We start from the raw sequence: 22,017 nt of genomic DNA on the forward strand, positions 1-22,017 counted from the left end.
GTTTTCCTATCCCGATGCCTTGGTTCAATTCCCAGCACCATAATAAACAAACAAACAAAGCAAGTAATTAATATGTAAATAACTGAACTGATATAAGCTATTTGCTTTGCTAACCTGTAACTGGTGCCCACAGCTGGAGAACTGTGAAAATTGCTCACAGAGACGGGAGCGTGGGGTGGGGTATGTGCACACGTGTTCATCTGACTTCAGGGCATAGAAGGGAGCGTGGGGTGGGATGTGTGCACACGTGTTCATCTGACTTCGGGGCACAGAAGGGAGTGTGGGACGGAATGTGCACACGTGTTCATCTGACTTTGGGGCACAGATGGAGAATGGGGTGGGGTATGTGCACACGTGTTCATCTGACATCAGGGCACAGAGGGAGCATGGGATGGGATGTGTGCACACGTGTTCATCTGACTTTGGGGCACAGAAGGGAGTGTGGGGCGGAATGTGCACATGTGTTCATCTGACTTTGGGGCAGGGCAGGGCAGTGGTATTTAAACAATCAGCTCCTTCTACGTATGATCTCCATCTTCTGTTAAAAGCGCTCATGATGGAGTATGATGTGCGTAAAGGCCACTACTCTCTGTCTGAAAAATATCTCAGAGGCTTTTGTCTGTCATTCAACAAGCCAGTTACTTACATGCCTTAATGTTCCTTAAAAAAAAAAGGCTTTGGGTTAAATTACATCACGTCGGCTCAGCAGACTGGCTTCAGATCTGTGAACCTCACACTTTCATTCCGTTGCAGTAAATTTTAAGTCTGGCTCTCCCAGACAGATTGGTGTTTTGGGGTCTGCAAGTTAGTCAGGGGGCATGGTGGGGGAGGGATAGGCGTGAGAGCCCCAGCCCTTAAGTACACAGTGATTGGTAGATGCTCCTCTGGTTTCGGGATGAAACTTCGGGCTTGGTGGTCAATGGACAAACTCCTGGTCAGAGCTGCTGAAGCACATACCATCTCTCAACCTATTCTGTTTCATGCCACTGACCTGTTCCTGATAGTCTTATTGTTTTCTGTGTACTCAGCTTTACCTAGTGGCTCTGAAGACTTCTTTCTTTGAAAGCCTTTCGCTTCACATCCGTCGATTGTTCCTGTTAGGGGAATAGAATTTTTGTCTGATTTATTCATTTTTTCTTTGTTTCAACTTGCCCTCTTAGAGGATCTGAGGGTTTTATATCAGCCTGGACCCAAACAGTGGCCTCAGCCTCGCTGGTCTCTCTAGGGACCTTGGCTAGCACAGAAAGGCGGATAAGGAGGTGAAGAACATGTCCCTGTAGGTCCTTCACAGCAAGGTTTCTTGAGCTCTCCATCCACCATTCCTTTCACAAGAATTCCTTCCACGACTGGAGCAAACTGGTATGTGAGATAGGTATATAAGCCAGATGTGGGAGTAAGCCATAAGTTTATTTCTAATAAACAGTTCCTTTGTATACATTTAATTTCACCACTTACTAAAGCTGAAAGCAAGTTTGTAAACTAGTGATATGACAGCTTATTTTTTACATATAGAATTAAAACCTAGCTAAATATTTGAGACTGTAGAAGGTAGACTATCTTTAAAGGTTTTCAGAGTTTTGATGTTATAATTGCCAATATTGAGAATGATGTGTCTCATTAATGTTTATTATACAATAGCAGACATATTTCAGGGCTATTTCAGAAATTGTTGGGAATCTTATTCTAATCCCAAACCAAAATTTAGTTAACTTAAAAAAAATAAAACGCAAACCAGCAAGTCAAGCAGCAGTTATTATTTTATTTCTAATGTATTTCCCCCAAATCTTTTCAAATTAAAAAATATATTTTTTCATACAATATATTCTGATTATGGTTCTCCTCCCTCATCTTCTCCCAGATCCTTCCCACCTCCCCTCCCACTCAAATCTGCATTGTTTTCTCTCATTAGGAAACAAATAATCATCTAAAAGAGATAAAATAAAAACAAACATGAATAGGACAAAATGGAGAACCTAAGCAAAGGCTCAAGACACACACAGAGACAGGGAGACATACACACTGACAAACACAGAAATCCCAATACGTACAAAATTAGAAACCATAATATAGAAGCAAAAGACCTGTAGGATAAGGATAAAAAAGCCCAAAGTATCATGAGATAGAGCGGATCTTCAAACATGTCATTGAGTTAGTTCCGTGTTGGCTATTCACTTCTGGGCATGGGGCCTTGCCTCAAGAGAGGTTTGTATACCTAGTGAGACTCTGTTGGAGAAAACTAGTTTTTCATTTGTGGGTGGTTATCAGTTGGAGTAATCCCCAGAGGCTCATGTCCTTTTCCACTCTCAAATGGGACCCCCTCAGGCCCAGACTTGAACATGCTGCCACAGTCTCTGTAAATTCACAAGTGTGGCAGTCCTGCCGTGTTTAGAAGGCCTTGTTTTCTTCATGTTCTTTGTCCCCTTCGGCTCTTCTAGTCTTCCTTCCTCTTTCATGGAGTTCCTAAGCCACAACAAAGGGAATTGATAGCGATAATCTCATTTAGTACTGCGTTCCAAGGTTTCCCACTCTCTGCACATTGTCCAGCGATAGTCTCTGTATTTATTCTCATCTACAGCAGGAGGAAGCTTCTCTGATGATGACTGAGCAAGACACTGATCTATGGTGCAACAGAATACTATGCTCCTTTAGCAGAGCAGTAGTATTTAGCTTTACTCTAGGTCTCTCTGGTCTGTCTAGTCCCAGGTTCTTGCCACTGGATCGGTATTGGGAATGGGCCTTAAATTTAATCAGGTAGTGGTTGGTTAGTCACATAGCCCTGAGCCACTGTTGCACTACTGCATCATGCATGAAGGTCACCAACGTAGATTTAAGGGTTTGTAGTGGGGTTGATTGTAGTTGGAGGCTCTTTGTTTGTTCCTGGCTTCTCAGACCAGAAATAGTCACACAGAAACTATATTATTAGCAATACTGTTTGGCCAATAGCTTAAGTGTATTTCTGGATAGCTCTTATATCCTAAACTAACCCATTTCTATTAATCTGTGCATCATAACAAGGTCACGGCCTACTGGCAAAGTTTCAGCAGGCTTGGGTGGAGGTGTCTGTCTCCTGCAATGGCTACATGGCTTCTCATTGACTTGACCTTCTTTCTTCCAGCATTCAGTTTAGTTTTCCTGCCTAGTTCTAGCCTGTCCTGTCATAGGCCCTATTAGCTTCTTTATTAGTTAACCAATAAAAGCAACACATAGACAGAAGGACTTCTCACTTCATCTGCCCTTTTCTGTCTAAATGAAAAGGAAGGTTTTAACTTTTTAACTTTAACATAGTAAAATTACATGCAACAAAACAGTTACCAAGCAAGAATTATAGTTACAATATTCATCCATTTACATTTGGCAAATTAAGGAAAATACTCTATCATCTATCCTATCTTTGTGAGTCTAAAGTTTTATATCTAATATCTTTTATCATAACTAAGAGAAACTATAACTCTTTATTCTTCAACTCCATCAAAGACCCTAAACAGATATAGTATTACCTAAGTTAACAGGAAGTGCATTGTAAGCAACTTCCAAAACTCTAGAATTGACAAAGATGTCACACTATTTGCATAGTCACCCAGAGTTCCTCTGTATCACTGGGGCAACCAACTTCCGCCTATAGGCCCATAATATCTGGCAGACTTTTCCATGAAGCAGAAAATTTCAAAGACAGTTTCACCTATATTGGCAGTTTATCAGTCACTTTCTTCTGTGTCCTGCAGAATGTCTGGCAGACTCCTTCATGAAGCAGGAACCCTGAAGGACCATCTCACTTTTAGGCAAGTTCAGCAGTCATTTTTCTGTGGGTCTTGCATGTCCAGTTCATACAGCATAACATCAAGCAGTCCAGGCAAGAGCAGTTTCTTGCCTAAATGGCTAACAAACTCCATAAGGAGCCTCTTTGATGCTCATTTTCCTCTTTAAGTAATTGGTGCTGCTAAGGTCAGATGTGTCTCATAGTCATGGAAAGCCCTAAGTTTTTAATTTTTAAATGCCATAGTCTGTTAGTCTTTGAAGAATACTTATCTAATTGAAATATATCTTTATATATCTAGAAAACTCAACTAACATGATTATAAGCTTGACTATTACAGATAAATATCTATTAATCTATATTTCTTAATTATACATTACATTTTAAATGAGCTGCACAAACACAATACCTTAATCAAGAGCAGAATATATATTTAACAAAATTGACCTTAAGTTTGTATCAATAAACCAAGATCTATACCAATTCAAAGTATTCAACTCTATATCATATCCCCCCTTTATATGTAAACAATATGTTGTAAGGAGAGAGGGCTGCTTGTTTGTCCCAGCTGCCCAGCTAGATTAGCCTCAAAATAACCACAAAGAAACTGTATTAATTAAAACACTGCTTGGCTATTAGCTCTAATTTCTTGTTGGCTAACTCTTACATATTAGTTTAACCCACCTCCATTAATCTGTGTATCTCCACGTGGCAATGGCTTACCAGAGATTCTTACCAGGTGGCTTACCAGGTGGAGGATCCATGGCTTCTCTCTCTCTGCCCTTCTTCCTCCCAGCATTTAGTTCTGTTTTCTCTGCCTACCTAAGTTCCGCCCTATCAACTAGGCCAAGGCAGTTTCTTTATTCATTAGCCAATGAAAGCAACACACAAACAGAAGGAACTCCTACACCAACAATATTTGAGAATTTGGGCATAGTTCTTTCCAAACTGCTTCCTGCATTTTACTGGGTGAAGTATTTTTAGGGTTCATGGAGACCTTTCATGGTCTTGGTCCATTAAACCACATTAGTCTGGAAGGAATCCACAGGTTCTCATCTTTTGTGGAAACAAAAGCAGAATCTCTTTTGCAAAGCAACATATCCTTAGACTCAAATTCTGAAGTCAAGTTACCTTTAAAATATATATGTTGGAGTCACTGAGCAGTCACAGAGGACTCAGCTGCCTCCCCCTCAAGGCCCCCTCACTTCCCGATGCTCCATACCCCCTACCCCTGCCTTCTCCTGCAGCCGTCTTCTGCAGGCTTTTTCCACCGAGGAAAAGGAATTGTATTGTATCGTATGTCTGCTATTCAGAACCCCCACTCTTTCGACCCCTTTGCTGATGCAAGTAAGGGTGATAACCTGCTTCCTGCTGGCACTGAGGGTTATATCTATATAAGAATTCGACAGAGAAACGGCAGGACGACCCTTACCACAGTCCAAGGGATCGCTGATGAATATGATAAGAAGAAACTAGTGAAGGTGTTTAAGAAGAAATTTGCCTGCAATTGTTCTGCAATTGAGCATCCAGAATATAGAGAAGTAATTCAGCTACAGGGTGACCAGCACGAGAACATATTCTAGTTCCTAACAGAGACTGGACTGGCTAAGGACGGTCAGCTGAAAGTTCATGGGTTTTAAGTGTTTGTGACTCTCTGAAGCGTAAGTGAGGATTTCCTTGCAATGAGTAGAATTTCCCTCCTGTCCTTTATCACAAGTTTAAAAACCTCACAGCTTGTATAATGTAATCATTTGGGGTCTGCTTTTCACTTGGATGAGTGTAACTCCTTCATGCAATAAACTGAAAAGAGCCAATATATATGTATGTTGGCTTAGCTTAGCAGCCCCCAGAATCAAATATCTTTCTGTATGTCAAAAAATTTAAAGAAAACACAGTAATATACACAATTCAGACTCTCTGTGTATTTTCCATCTTTTTGTGGCTTATTTTTCTTTATTACTTTTTCTGCAAGTTAAATATTTATTTTATTATCTTTACTCCTTTACTCTGTGACTGTCTGTACTCTGTTTTTTTAAAGACTTTGTTTTACTTTCTTCTATATATTTTTCTTCTCCCTCTCAAGCCTACATACATTTATCAAATACTGCGACCCATTTAGAGATCTTTTCCATCTGAATTTGTCTTTATTGCTTCTCTGTAATTATCTTCAGACAAGGAGTGCTTTTACAGTGGTAAGCAGCTTGGTTACAGTGGCCTTGGATACCACTCTGCCTCTCAGGCTTCCAATATGGCGGAGGCACTTCACTGCAGCCTCTGGGACTGCTGGGTGGGAGCCATCCTCACTACCTCAGCTCTGGGTAGCACCACGCAGCATATAAACCCTTTTTATCTGAGTAATAGCTAAATCTGTCATGCAGTGCACTGTGTGCCTGGATATATCTCTGTGTACGGTGGCGGGAATCTGCCATGCTCTCCTGCTTGTGCAGGCCTAGCAGACTCAATCCCATCACATGCCTGGGGTGGGGGAGCGCTGAGCCATGGGCGTGGTCTCAGCTACTTTCCTCCTAACCCCAAGTGGACATACAAGCCCCGGGGCCCACAAATGCCATTCAAGTGCTCCATAGCTGAACCTCCCCCAAGAGTCAGAGCTGTTTGTGCTGGCAGACCAGGAAGCTGCCACTGCACCGTTTTTTTGCTGCTAAAGCGGAACCAGGGAGACCTCTTTTAAAGAATCCGTTACACCCCTGCAACCTTGCTCGCCACCAACAAACTGAACCTATCTGAAAAAGAATGCGGCTAAGCTTTGTGTGTGTGTGTGTGGTGTGTGTGTGTCTAGAATTCCTTTCCAAGTTCTCTCAGGTTTTATGTGGATTTAGCTGGCACACGCTGATGTGCTTATCTGTAGTTGGAGGCTGTTCATTCATTTCTGGCCGCTCAGACCTGAAATAATCACACAGAAACTATATTGTTTGCAATACTGTTTGGCCAATAGCTTAAGCATATTTCTAGCTAACTCTTACATCCTAAACTAACCCATCTCTGTTGGCGGAGCCCACTGGTTCATTTCCCGGTCACCTAGACATGAAATAAACATACAAAACCTATATTAATTGCAATACTGTTTAGCCAACTTAAATGTATTTCTTGCTAGCTCTTACATCTTAAATGAACCCATTTGTATTCATCTGTGTATCACCATGTGGCTGTGGCCTACTGGTAAGGTTCAGTCCTGTGCCGGGCATCTGTCTTTTGCATCGGCTGCATGACTTCTCCCTGACTCTGCCTTCTTTTCCTCCTCTATCTGCTTGGAATTCCCACCTTACTCTATTCTGCTAAACCACTGACTGAAACAGATTTATTCATTAACCAATAAAAACAACACATAGACAGAAGGACCTCCCACACCACATCTCCATTAATCTGTGCATCACCAAGAGGTCATGGGCTACCAGCAAAGTTTCAACAGACTCCTGCAGAGGCTTCTGTCTCCTGTGGTGGCTACATGGCTTCTAACTGACTCTACCTTCTTTCTCCCACCATTCAGTTTAGTTTCCCTGCCTAGCCCTACTCTGCCCTGTCATAGGCCTAAGTTAGCCAATACAAGCAGCATGTACACGAACGGGCTTCCCACACCAGTTGGTGTTTATCTTTTTCCTTTGGTGGTGGGCAGAATATCTTTTAACACCCTGACCGCTAAGGGTGAAGGCTCTAGATGGACCCCTGTTCGACTTCTCTATGTCCAGAGAGGTGTATAGGTGTTGTCTCAGCAACAGGGCCCTATCAGTCTGTAGAGAGCAACCAGTAGCCTCGGCAGTAGCCTGGGTTGTTTGGGGATTCCCCTGGGGCTCCCTTACCAACAAATTTGATTAGATATAACGCATTCCCAGAACTCGACTTTTCATTTGGTGATGACAATGCCCAACTGGGGCTCTATCTCCCCCATTATTTAGTGATGCCATTTAGGTTACCTTCATACATGTTCATGTTTCAGAAAGCTCCTAGCGTATTAGGTTTCCATACAACCCCTCAAATGACCCTTAAGTTTGTTCAAACGTCGGTTTTTAAATCAAACATTCTAACACGATTCAACCTGTGGTGGTTTGGAAGAGTCTTATCTACAGAGCCATCTAATCTTTTACTTTGAGCCTCCAAAACTGTGAGCTACATAAACCTCTTCTGTGTTACCAACCCAGTGGTTTGTTACAGCACAGGAACCCTGCTGTGACAGGGCTAGCTATAGTACCTACCTTTTCAAAGTTAGTATCAGAAAGCAGCAAGTATGGGTAAAGGGCTGAGAGCACTGCTTACCCTAGTATTGTACCTGTTAAACAAATATATTTCTGTAGATCAAGATTAAAAAAAAACCCTAATAGAATTACCACCTCCACACCTCTTTCCTCAGCCTTCTGCCTCCCAAGTGCTGGGATTACATGTGTGAACCACCACCCCTGACTTCCTTTAAGTTTTTTTTTTTTTCTAGAAAAGATAAAAAAATTTAAGTGTTCATTTATAGGGACATGCATTCATATCTCTTAGGAATTCTTTAGGCTTAAAAAATTCATTCATTTTTATTTTGTGTGCATGAGTGTTTTACAGGCATGCCTGGAGGCTGGAAGGGGGCGCTAATGGACCAGCAGGAGCAGAAGGGCTGGTGCATGCATTTTTCTTTCCTCTTTTTTTTTTTTATTATCATGTATAGGGTGTATTGCCTGCATGTATGCCTGTGCACCACATGTGTCTCTCTAGGGGTGAGAACAGAAGAAGACATCGGTTTCCCTGAAACTGGAGTTATAGACAGTGAGCCACTCCGTGGGGGCTAGGAATCGAACCTGGATCCTGTGGAAGAATAGTTGGTGCTTGTAATGCGGAGCCGTCTCTCCTGGGACTTGTATTTTGGTGAGGAATTCAATTTAGCCGTGTGTGGAGGGACTCCTTTCTCTCTTGCTGACGGACTGTAGTCGGAGAACTAAGGTTTCAAGATTGCTTCCACCTGGGCGGGTGCCTTTGGTTTCTGTGAGCACACTGAGCTGCTTGTCGCCGCCTAGAGGGCGCTGGCATGAGTGTCCTGACGAGACCCGGCTGCCCTTGTGCCTGGAGGGAGAAGCAGGGGCTCAGTCCCCCAGCCTGGGTCGGCTCCAGCCCTCCACGAAATTCCAGACGTTTCTGCTCAGCTGATGTAGCATTTCAACCTTGATAGGTGCTTAAAAACTGGAAACCCGAGAAGTCGGGGTAGAAGAGGTGGTTCTCGCGCTCAGTCCCAAGGCTCCAGGACCCCTCATGCTTATGAGCTCCGCCAGTGCATCGCGGGGGCAGGGGTGGGCTCCTACCCACAGTTTGGGGTTTGTGGGTGTCGCTGCCCTCCCTCCCCCACCCCGTAGTCCTTTCCAAGATGCAGGCTCAAAAATGACAAAGCCCCTGCCCTGCCAGGCGGACCTTGGGTTTGCACTTTATCCTTTTTGTGTTTTCCTCTCCCAAATAAAGCTCAACTCGTGCATCATGAAAGCAGGCTCCACTCTTCAAAATCAAATGCTGTTTGGCAAAGTACTCCCCACCCCCCCAAATAATTTTAAGTGCTTTAGGCGGACTGCATCTTCACAAGCTGGGAATATTGCACGCTTCAAGATGATCGCTGCCTAAATCTTGGCACTCATGCACAGTCTGGTTTCTTTGAGACCATTAGTGCCTGTGTTTTCAAGGTTCTTTCCTCATTTCATCTGTCCTCTTGGAATTTGAAATAATTTAAGCTAATAACCTTGGAATTGTCCCACAAGGAGACGTGCCTGTTTTATATGGATGTGTGCTTGTCCACACGTACACACTAGTTTTGTGTCATTGACTGGGGAGGATATGGAAGTGTCTCATGTGGACCTCGAGGAGCTTGTAACTAAGCTTCACGGATAAGGCAAGCAAAGCTCTGGCATGCTTAGTGACTTCCGCAAGGACTGGAGTTCTCTGTTCACAGGGCATGGTTGCTTGCTAACGATGTTGTTAACTGCCAGAACTGTGGAATACAAGTTGTGTGGCAGAAGATGAACTGTGGGCCTCAGCACTGGGGAAGATGGGGGAGCATGGAGGTGGCACGGTTGGAAGAGCCAGGAAGCAGGGAGAAGGTTATGGACAGACGGAAGCAGTGAAGTTGCCTTGTGTCCTACTATTCTATTGTGAAGAGACGTCATGACGAAAGCAGCTTCTAAAAAGACACATTTAATTGCGGGCGTGCTTACAGTTTCAGAAGGTTAGTTCATGATATTCATGAGGGGAGCATGGCAGCAGGCAGGTCGGCAGGCAGGCATGGTGCTGGAGCAGAAGCTGAGAGCTTACTTCCTGATCCACAGACAGGAAGGAGTAAGAGTGGGGGCTGCTATGGGCTTTCGAAAGCCCCAGTATCACTTCCTCAAAAAGGCACACCTCTGAATCCAGCCTGAAACAGTCCTGCTACCTGGGGACCAAGTATCCAAACACTTGCAACTATGGGGACATTCTCACTCAAAACACCCCACCTCCAGGGGAGAATGTGGTAAGAAAAAGAGAAACAAGGGGGCTGGAGAGATGGGTCGGTGGTTAACAGCATTGCCTGCTCTTCTAAAGGTTCTGAGTTCAATTCCCAGCAACCACATGGTGGCTCACAACCATCTGTAATGAGATCTGATGCCCTCTTCTGGCCTGCAGACATACACACAGACAGAATATTGTATACATAATAAACAAACAAACAAACAAACAAAAAGCCTCCTTTGGTGATTAGGGTTTATTATATAATTGTTGGGAAAAAATTAAAGAGGATGTTGGCTTAGTTTTGTGTAGAGACTTCCAAGCCAAAAATAAATAAATAAATAAATAAATAAATAAATAAATAAATGAATGAATAAAAGCTTATTCTTGAAACCACCGCAATCACCTTCACAGTTACCACCATCACCTCCACCACCACCACTACTACTATGGGCTTACAAAATGTGGTTCTAATATAAATCACATTTATGGGGTCCTCAAACCTTCTGAAATAGGCAGTTCCTATGTCTACTTTATAGCACAGGACCTGGAATATGAAGCAGTAACTTGTAGCTGGCATGTGGCAGGAATTGAGTTCAGATGGACTGGTCAGGCCGCCTTGTCACACAAACCTGAGTTCAGCTTTGCTGATGTCACGTGCTAGTTCTGTCCTGTCTTCCAAGGTCTCTGAACTTGTATTTCCTCAGCTATCAAAGAGAGATAAGCATCTTTGGGAGGAAATGATAGCCTGTGTGGGCTTGTATTCCTCACATATATGTAGGAGTCCACGAGGATTAGAAGGGATGAGGGAGAGGATTGCTTCAGGAAGGATTTGCTTGGCAACTGCCTGCAATAATAGTGCGGATCTTAGGCGTTGGATTCCTTCCAGGGTCTCCACGGAATGGGCTATACGTTCTGCCTGTCTTTCTGCAGCACTCTAAGAACTGAATCCATTTCTCTTTGTCTTCCAAAAGTTGGAGGGTAAACCCAGGACGCCGCTATTGTCCTGAGATTTGGCACAGGCTCTGGCACCACTTGTGCATTCCAGGGGGCTCAAACGGGGATCTCCTGAAGGGATCCGTGTCCTCTGGCTGCCAGTTCCTGCTTCCTGTTGGTGCTGACCATAGCTAAGTGCCCTGTGTCTCTCTGGAGAGACCCCAAACAATATTCTCAATAGTCTAGAGTTCTGCAATGCAGGAAATGACTGTAACCAAGATGTTTAAACAAACATAACGGAAAAAAGTAGCATTTAGCCATGCTCCTAGAGGAAATGGCAGCTAGCCATGCCTGTCCCAGCAGCAATGACCAAAGCTACCAGGTGCTGCTCACACTGAAGTCCTGTGCATCCCAGAACTGTCTACACGGTGCTCTTCTTCTAGGTGACATTCTCTAGTTGTAGATTATTTTCCACTTACATTGCTTTATCTAAGGCTTTCAAAATCCACAAAGGACCTTATAGCATTGGTTCTCAAGCTTCCTATTGCTGTGACCCTTTAACTTGAACACAGTTCCTCGTGTTGTGCCCCCAACCATAAAACCATTTTCGCTATTTCATAACTGTGATTTTGCTACTGTTATGACTCATAATGTAAATGTCTGTGTTCTCTGATGGATCTTAGGCGACGCCTATGAAAAGGTTGTTTGTTCCCCTAGGGGTCAAGACCCATAGGCTGAGAAGCACTGGTCTTTAGAGAACACGTTCTTGTCCATGGTTGTGACAAGTTTATTTGTTCTTTTTTTCCTTAAGATTTAAGGGGGTGGGTTGTGGCACATATACAGAGTTTTAGATCAGGAGTCAATAGTTTCCCTCTACCAGGTAAGCCCCAGGGATTTGGTACATTTACCCACTGAGCCAGTTCACCAGTCCATTTTTCATATTTTTTAATGAATGCATTTTATTTTTTTATTTAAGTTTTTTACATTATTTTGTGAGTGTGCATATGTGTATCCCTTTGTGTATGCTTGTGTATCATATTGCACACGTAGAGCTCAGAGAACAACTTATTGGGGGCCTGTTCTCTTCTTCCATCATGTGGGTTCAGAACGTGTTTAAGTCCTTAGACTTGGGGGCAAGTTCTTTAGTCCACCGAGCAGCCACAGCACCCACACAACGGATACATCAGCTGTGTAACAGTTTCCTCTAAGATTGAAACATTCCATCCTGCAGGGAACTCCTTCAGCAGGCAGGTGAGCAAGATAACTCCAGGAAATCCCCGAAACTGACCAGATTCACTAGGCCCCTCCCTGATGGAGTAAACAATAGAAGCTGAGAGTCCATCACAGACGAATGGAGATGGGAAAGAAGACTCTGAGGAGACCAGCTGCTCGGGAGAAGCTGCCTGGAAGAGGTTTAGACCAGCTGAGGCACCTGGAAAGGACCCCCACCAACTTGCTGAGCTGCTTGCAGGCTGTGTGGTGTGCTCCAGGGTCCCAGCTTTTGTGAGCTGTCACCAACAGACGGGTGGGCTTTGGTTATTTCTGCTCCTGCAAGTAATAGGTCTCACCCATATCCTTAAACTTCAAAAGAGCTCATTGCTTCACCAAATTGAACTTTGGTTGTATCTGTACTGAGGTCTGTTGTGGGCTTCCTATCTGGGGTGAACAGATGTGTATTATGTTTCCCTAGGAAAATTTTTGTCACATGTAGCAATCCTAAAGCACATGGTTTTAATGGACTTGTATTTCATGTGTATCTTTATGTAATATTCATTTGTCTTAGAATATTGGTATCAACCTGGCTGGTAGAATAATGGCTTTCCAATTCACTTGAAACAAAGCAGCCACCCACCCTGGTGGGTTTGCTGCTTTTCAGCTAAGCCAAAGGGACTTCATTCTTGATTCATTTAACACCAAGAGAAGTGTGTTAGTGTTATATTACAGAACTTTTCCTGGGGACACACAACACACACATCTACTTACCCCAGATGGAGAACCCACAATAGAGCAAAGTTTGGCTATCACCAAAGTACGACTTTGAACCAATGAGTCAGCGTTCTCTGATAAGTAGCCCAGTGGATTTGGGCAGAAATTCTGGCTTTCAGTTTTCTAGTTATACAAGGAGCCTCCAGGCTGGGAGTGTAGTTCAGTGGAAGAAAATTTGCCCCAAATCTGCAGGACCACAACAAACAAAGAAACAAACAAACAAGTGAATACATAGGAAAGAAGGGGGAAAAAAAGGAACTTAATTTCTGTTGGCAAATGCTCCTGTCTTCCTCCCAGGGTCAGGACAAGGATGAGAGGATATTAACGTGACTGGCACAGTGTCTACTGCACTGTAATTGTTTGTAAAAATTGTTTGCTGTCTGCCTTTTCCTTCTAATAACCATCATGCCTTCTGTTAGTGGTGTTCTCTGGCAGGGCGCATCCCCTCACTCCTTAGCTTCCTATCTGGTGTTTGTCCTACAGCAGGCGTCTCAAAGTCCCTGTGAACCATTGGGTCTTCTCAGAAAGCCAGAGGAAAAGATGGGCAGCTGAAGACTGGAAGCCCAGCTATATGTTTGCAGCTGGGGCTTTCCGCAGAGAGGCGTGGCTAGCTCCAGGCTAGCTCATGGCTAGTGTGTGGCTGGCCTGCCTTCCGGAAGCCCTGGCAGACTGAGGCTTGCTCCCAGTCATTCATGCATAACAGCCTGGTGCAGATGTCCCCAGAGTGGGTCATCTGGTCATTGTCACTCACAGCCCGGGTCCTCTGTTGCCACAGGTGGCAGAGATCTGTCTGTCTCTAGATTAGCATTGTTGCCTCTTATCTCCTCATCTGAGCCTCCTAGAAAGGGTAAAATGACTCAAACAATTACTTAAGCTAGTTTAAAAACAATGAAGCCCACAAACTTGGAGTCATGGCCTGCCAGTTGGCACCTCTTGTCACACAGGCTGCTCTGGAGGGAAGCAATTAGGATTAGTTTGCTTAGCACAACCCTAAAATGTCCTCAGTGGGGCAGAATCCAGGGAGTGGGCAGTGGGTTTGCTTCTAGGGTGTGCCACCTCCTTCTGAGCAGAAGTGATGAAGGAATCTTCAGTGTGGGGAGGGACGGCTCCATCTGGGATGCCCCGTTAGGTTATTTCCCGTCCAAGTGACTCATTCATGAGTTGCCTCCTCTTCAATCTCCAGAGACAGCAGCCGCTGGCAGGTTCATCCTCATGTCTGGGGTTGTGGCTTTCAAACTGGGAGGAGGAGCTAAGGACATGCGAAGGGACCAGGAGCCTCATCTGCTCTGAGTCTCTACATGATGGATAGCCTGGGCCTCTCCGAATCCTGTGCTCAGCTGTGAGTCAGGACATGCCAAGGGTTGGCCAGCGCTGGGAGGGAAGCATGTCACCTGGGGATGGAGGGATGGATGCTGGGGAGCCAGGCGAGGCTCCCAGCCACCTTTTCACAGCTCAGTGTGGCTGTACCTTCACCTTGATCCCAGCTCTGCCGCTTCTAGGCAAATGTGATCCTTGACTGAAGGAAGTGGGTGGTTCTGGAGAGGCGCTTGCTCAGCTGCGACTTACAAGAGCTACAAAACACATCTCTTTTTCCTGCTCTTCAAATTCAAACTCTGTAACCTCCCCTCCTTTGAAAGAGGGTGTCATGTAGCTCAGGCTGGCCTCAAACTATAGCCCCATAGCTGAGGATGACCTTGAACTGATGCTCCTACTCACACCACCGAGTGCTGGGATTACAGATATGTGTCACCGTGCCCAATTTTGTGTACCAGAGATGGACTCAGAGCTTCCTGTTTGCTAGGCAAGTAGCGGTTTACCATCTGAGGGCCACCCAGGTGGCCTGTAATTCTTTCCATCTTTTTATGTGAAAAATATCAAGTTGGTGTGGCATCCTTCTGCCCTATGGGTACCTGCTTGTTCTCTCAACACACCACTGACCACGCAGTGACAGACTTTGAGCAGTGACACAGTTGCTGGCTACATTTCACTTCGTCGTCAGGACGGCCCTGAGTCCCAAAGACAAACTGTCTCCCTAGCTGTCAGATTTTATCTCCTCTGCTATGGGGTCTGCCCTGATGTCCCCTTCTGAGACTTCCAAGAGCATCTTCATGTGCCACCTATTGTTAGCCCTCAAGAGATGGCAGGGGAGAGACTTGCAGGGACCCCAGCAGCGATGGGTTTAAAAGGCATTGTCGGCTGAAGCAAGGGATGCTCACTGCCACTCCTGCCTGCCGTCGACATTGGTCTAAGTGTTGCTGACATTATTTTACAGTTGCTTTTAAGCCCCATGAACACGAATCTTGGAAGGTTGGTGGCCAAGGGATGACAGCTGCAGCCGCCAGGCTCAGAACAGGCTGACAGACCATCACAGCTTTTTTTTTTTTTAAACTTCTTACTTTGAAATAACTTTAGAAAACTTGCAAAAGACAAGCGCTCCATGAGTTCCCATGTTCTCAGTGCTCACGTATCCGTGTCTTGTATAACCATGATACGTTTATGAAAACGAGAGTGGTATATTGATACAAGCCGGTAATGAAAATCACACTGAAGACATTTCAGCCTTTGTTTTCATTTAAAAATCTTTCTACATTTTCTTAATTTGTGGTGTGTGTGTGTGTGTGTATGCTTTGTGCAGTGTGTGTGTCAGAGAAAGGGAGGAGAGAGAGAGCGAGAGAGAGGGTGAGAAAGAGAGAGAGAGAGCAAGAGAGAGCGAGCACATGGGTGCTAGAGCGCATGCGGAGGTTCGAGGACAGTTGCAAACTTGAGTTCTCTCTCTACCATGTGGAGCCGGTGCCCTGATCCCCTGAGCTGTCTCACTAGCCCAGGTCTTCCTTTTACGTCAGAATGTAATCCAGGGTCCCATCTGGTACTGGGTTGTCATGTCGCACTATCTCCACTGTGTGAAAACTTCTCAATTCTTCTCTTTGTGACCGTGACACTTTTCAGAAGATTGACTTGTTATTTCATAGCCAAAGGGTCAGCCAACTCTTTCTATCAAGGGCCAGATAAGTGTTCTGGGCTTTTAGGTCACGTGGTCTCAGTGCGGCCGCTCACCTTCCCCGTCCTAGCAGAAAATCAGCCTTAGATAAAACGTGGATGAATGACAGGCTGTGTCCCAGTGTGGCATCGTTTATGGAAAGGGGCGGAGCCTCAGGTTTGGTCCTCGGGCTGTGGTTTCCCTGCCCCTGTTGGAAAAGTTTCTCACGTTTGAGTTTGTCTGGTGTGTGTTTGCTAATAAGAAACGCATCCTTCTCACACATTTGTGTTCAGTACCCGGTGAAGGAGGTGTTGATGCAAAGCTAAAAACGGGTTTTCCTTTGGGATCGAGCGTGTTTCCGGGGGATGCATAGGACTGTGCAAATGTGCTGCTTCTTTCCAACTTTCACCTGATAATTTTAGCGTTCCTTAGTTAGTTTAGCTGAGTCAGCTACCGCTGCTGTAATGGATTGCTGGGCCTTTCGTTCCTTCAACAGTTGCTAATGGGGTTTGTGTTTGTTTGTTTTTTGCTAAGAAAGAGCCATCTGTCCTCTCATTTATTTGTCACATCAGCGTGATGTAGGCAGCGCCTTTGAATTTTGGGTTATGATGATCACAAAGTCAAAGTTTTGGCCTCATCTAGTTTTTGTTTTGAGAGACGGTCTTCCTATAAGGGCCTGGCTGGACTGGAGCTCTCTATGTAGACCAGGCTAGCCTCTGTAAGGGCCTGGCTGGCCTGAAACATTATGTACACCAGACTGCCTTTAGACTGCTGGGATTAAAGACATGTGTCACCATGCCTGGCACCTCATCTAATTCTTCATTACCTTCTGGATTTCACACTTGGTATGATCTAGTTTCAGCTTTTGGGCATTTGGTGCCTCAGACCTAATTAGTCTGCATTTCGTTAGTTCAGATCATTAATGACAAGGGCTGGGCTTGTAGCTGAATGCTTCTGTACTTGCACAGCAGACAAGGTGCTAGATTCCACCCCAGCAAAAAAATAAACAAACCATCATTAATGGCAAAAGGCAGGGTTTTTTTTAACATCAAAGCACCGGATGGGTGTGGCCTATACCTGCTATCCAGTCATTTTTTTTTTGTGGGGGGAGTTAAGGTAGGAATCAAATCCAGGGTCTCTTTATGCCAGGCAGGTACTTTGCCACTGAGCTAAGTGCCCAGGATCTTGGCCTCCTGATCAGCCTTCTGTCGGGACAGGGAACCCACCTGGAAAGACGTGGGATTGGCTCCTGGGTAAACTGAGTGTCATTGCTCATTACAATAATAAGGCAGCAAATCAGCTTTGGTTTGGGAAGGTTGTCGTGTGGGCCTTTATTGTCCTTTCTGATGGTTATAATCACTCTGGACATGGAGTACTTTCCTCTGTGACCTTATCGGTTCATTGTCATCTTGTCCTTGGTGAGCACTTGGAAATGAAGCTATTTTGAAAGGGCTATCTGCTGTACGTTCACCCCATCAAGTGCTTGGTGTGTTTCCCTGAACTGCTGGAGGCCACCAAGATACGGCTGAAAGGTGTCCGGTGCCCTTCTGAGTGGTGGGTGATCTATTTTTGACTGGTGACAAATCTGTGTTCCGTCAAGTCAAGTCCCCAGGACTTTCTGGTTGTTGTCCTTCTGTTGACAGCTGTGTCGTTGAGAGCGGTCATGAGGTGGATGGAAGATAGCGCTGGCATTTAAACACCGAGATAGCAGGGTACAGGGGAATGCAGTTTTCTGGCTATTTTGGTTAGTAAGATCCTAGTAGTTCCCAGCAAGAGGGGAAGAAGCTAGAAGAAACCTCTGAGAGGGCCAAGATGGCCAGCTTAAGACTTGGAAGGCTGCGAGGGAGGGACTTTCTACTCTTGAGGACTTTTAGTGCTTGCAAAAGGAAATGGGAGATGAAAAATGGAACCGAGGCAGCCTTGGGTTACGGGAGGTGAAATAGCGCTAACACGATCAGTTTAGGATCAAGGGCATTTTTTTTTGCATATAGTATAAGGCATAAATTAAACCCCACCCGTTCATCACTGCATTTCCATAATGCTGTACACAGAATCTCTGTTTTAAAAACACAATGGTTCAGTTGGTGTGCATGAAGCGCTTCTGAGAGACCACTGAAATCCCCTCCGGTACCTTAGTCAAACCCCATGTAGCTCTGGTAACCACAGACTTAACTGCACATGTAGGTCCAGCGCCTTGCTCTTCGATGTCCTCAGCCAAAATGGCTTGTTTGTTTGCTCTGCTGAGGATTGAACCCAGGGCCTTGTGCATGTTAGGCAGGCACTCTAGCACTGTGCTACCCCGATTGATTTATTGGTTGATTGCTGTACTTGGGATTGAATTTTTACTTGCTGATGTTAGGCATGCTATATTCATTTGTCCAACTTTGATTGATTGATCGATTGATTGATTGATTGATTGATGATTGATTGACTGCAGTGCTGGGAACTGAACCCAGAGCCTTTCTGTGTTATGCAAACAGCTAGCACTAAGCTTCATCCCCAGTGCTTTTGCTTATGTTTCCTTGCTTCGGGGCTTTAACCAGCGCTTGGATAGATGTCACCAGCATTCTTTCCTCATCTGCACCGTGGAGCAGGTTTATTATCGGCCTCACAGGCCCATTCGGAAAGTCCACTGTACAATGTCAGTGTATTTTGTAAAATCTATGATGGAAATTATTGTATCAGGCCTTTCTTTTGGGCCATCAATCAGCTTCCAAATCATGACATGGAGACTTAGTTTTGAAGGCTTGGCCTGGCTTAGGCTCATTTCTGCTTAGTGCTTTCAACTTAAATTAATCAGTTTCTCTTTACCTATGTTTTGCCTCAGGTTTTTTTTTTTTTTTTTATTTTTTTATTTTTTTTTTTTTTACCTTTTCTTTCTGTATGTCTTACTTTCCTGCTGTCTCTAAGTCTGGATGGCTGGTGGTTGCCTGGCTTCTGACCCCCAGGCATCTCCCTCGTTCTTGCCTCTCTTCTTCTTCCTCTGTTCTCTCTCTTTCTCTCTCTCTCTCCTATTCTCTCTTCTTTCCAGCTCCATCTGTCCCTCTCCTGCCTAGCTATTGGCCATTCAGCTTTTTATTATCTCAGTCAGGTGCCTTAGTCAGGCAAGGTGAAACAGCAACACATCTTACTGTAGTTAAATAAATTCAGTAGAAACACATGTAACACCTTTACACAGTTAAAGTCATACTCCACAGCACAAACAAATGGAACACATCTTTAAACAATTAAATATCCTACAACAAATTAGGGCTTTCATGCCCAGACTCCATTTTCTTCTATTTATTTACTTACGGCAACTAGTAACATTTCCTCCTACTTTTTCTCTGTTTAAGGTTATGATTTACAAACACACACACACACATACACACACATACACACACACATACACACACATATACACACACATATACACACACATATACACACACATATACACACACACATATACACACACATACACACACATATACACACACATATACACACACAAACACACACACATACACACACACAAACACACACACATATACACACATATACACACACACACATATACACACACACATACACACATATACACAAACACAAACACATTTTAGCACAGAATGTCTAGGTTCCATACTCTGAAGTTCAATTAAGAACCTCTGGTATTTTAAAATTTTTTTTTTTTAGTTAGCATACAAATAAATGAATTTCATTATATATTTTCATGCATGTCTGTAGCCAATTCTGTTTTTCTTATCACTAGATCTCTAATAATGACACTGAGACTTTTTATTAATTATGAAAGCTTGGCCTTAGCTTAGGCTTATTCCCAACTAGCTCTTAAAACTTAAATTAACCCATTAAATTAACCTACATTTTGTCACGTGGCTTTGTTACCTCTTCTCAGTACTGTACATCCAGCTTCCTCCACATCTGGCTGATGAATCACCCACTGTAGTAAGGGGCTGCTTGTGTGTTCCTGGCTGCCCTCAGCTTGTTTGTTTCCTGGCCTCCCAGACTCCTGAAATAAACACATAGAAACTGTATTAATTAAATCACTGCTTGGCCAGTTAAGTGTATTGCTAGCTAGCTCTTACATCTAGAATGAACCCATCTTTATTAATCTGTGTATTGCAACATGGCAGTGGCTTACCAGCAAAGTTTCAGCATGTCTGTCTCTGGTGATGGCTCCATGGCTTCTCTCTGACATTCTCCCAACATTCCGTTTAGTTTTCCCCACCTAGCTCTGCTCTACCCTATCATGGGCTCAAGACAGTTTATTTATTAACCAATGATATTCACAGCATACAGAGGGGAATCCCACATCATATTCCCTTTTCTGTTTAAATAAGAAAGGTTTTAACTTTAACATAGAACAAACAAAAAATTACAACAAAATTCTTATATCAAGCAAGAATTACAGCTATAATATTTATATCAACTTTATATCTTACCATATCTAAGGAAAACTATAATTTAACTATGTATTCTTCAACTCCATCATAGACTCCAGAAGGATATAAAATTCCTAAGTAAACAGGAAGTGCATTGTAAGGAACTTCCAAAACTCTAGAAATAACAGAGTCATCTTGCTGCCTGGACAGTCACCTGAAGTTCTTCTGTATCATTGGGGCATCCAGTCTTCAGTCTGTAGGCTCATAGTATCCAGCAGACTTTTTCATGAAGCAGGAATTTTTTTTTTGGTCTTGTAATGGCAAAGTTCATCAGTTGCTTTCTTCTGTGTCCTGCAGAATATCTGGCAGACTCTTTCATGAAGCAGGAACCCCAAAGGACTGTCTCACCTTCATTAGGCAATTTTAGCAGTCATTTTTCCATGGGTCCTGCATGTCCAGTTTACATAGCATACCATCAAGCAGTCTAGGTAAGAGCAGTTGCTTGCCCAAATGGCTAACAAACTCCATAAGGAGCCTATTCGATGCTCATCTTCTTACTGAAGTAATTGGTGTTGCCAGGAGCAGATGTGTCTCACTGTCATGAAAAGTCCTAAGTTCTTAAACATTTTAAATGCCATATTCTGAAGGTCTTTAAAAGATATCAAAAATGCCTATTCATCTGAAATACATCTCTGTACATCTAGAAAATCTAACTAACATAATTACAAGCTTGACTATTATAAATGACTATTAACCCTATATTTTTAAATTATACATTACATTTTTAAATGAGCTGTACAAACACAATACCTTAATCAAGAGCGGAAATATACATATAACAAAATTGACCTAAAATTTGTATCAATAAACCAAGATCCATACCAATGCAAATCTCTATATCATATCCCTCTTTAAATGTAAATAAACATTTATAAACAATATTTGGGAATTTGGGTTTCATTCTCTCCAAACTACTTCTTGCTTTTTGTTGGGTAAAGTAATTTTTTGGGGATGTTCACGGTGACCTTGGTCCATCAAACCACATTCATCTGGAAGGATTCCACAGGTTCTCATCTTCTGTGGAAACAAAAGAACAACCTCTTTTCCAAAGCAACATATCCTTAGATCCATATTTTGAAATCAGGATACCTTTAAAGTATATATGTTAGTTTAGCTTAGCAATCCCCAGAATCAAATGTCTCTCTGCAGTCAAAAAATTCAAAGAGAACACAATAATATACATAATCCATACTCTCTGTGTATATTCCATCTTTACATGGCTTATTTGTTTTTACTCCCTTTAATCTATGCCTGTCTATACTCTGTCTCTTTAAAGACTTTGTTTTATTTTTTAAAAGTCATTTAAACTTCTTTTTATAACTCTCTATATTCTTTTTCTTCTCTCTCCCAAGCATACAAACATTTATCCACTGTGACTCATTTAGAGGTCTTTTTTTTAAAAATCTGAATCTGTCTTTATTTTATATCTATAATCTTTTTTTGATCAGAAGTGTTTCTTAAAATGTTAA

The 22,017-nt window shown here is 43.4% G+C and overlaps 2 protein-coding genes across 3 annotated transcripts in view; both read left to right on the forward strand.

Annotated features, from left to right (window-relative positions):
- Window positions 1–22,017, forward strand: part of Rbm20 (RNA binding motif protein 20) — a 193,436-nt gene that overhangs the window by 26,865 nt on the left and 144,554 nt on the right. The window lies entirely within an intron of this gene.
- Window positions 5,053–5,337, forward strand: LOC119804602 (eukaryotic translation initiation factor 1-like). Its single transcript, XM_038316027.1, has one exon. The coding sequence runs from the start codon at window positions 5,053–5,055 to the stop codon at window positions 5,335–5,337; it is 285 nt and encodes a 94-aa protein (XP_038171955.1).

Source organism: Arvicola amphibius, chromosome 1 (genome assembly GCF_903992535.2).
Source record: "Arvicola amphibius chromosome 1, mArvAmp1.2, whole genome shotgun sequence".
In the NCBI taxonomy this organism is placed as follows: Eukaryota; Metazoa; Chordata; class Mammalia; order Rodentia; family Cricetidae; genus Arvicola; species Arvicola amphibius.

Coding starts and splice junctions, on each gene's coding strand:
- LOC119804602 (XM_038316027.1), top strand. CDS start 5,053: ATGTCTGCTATTCAGAACCCCCACTCTTTCGACCCCTTTGCTGATGCA.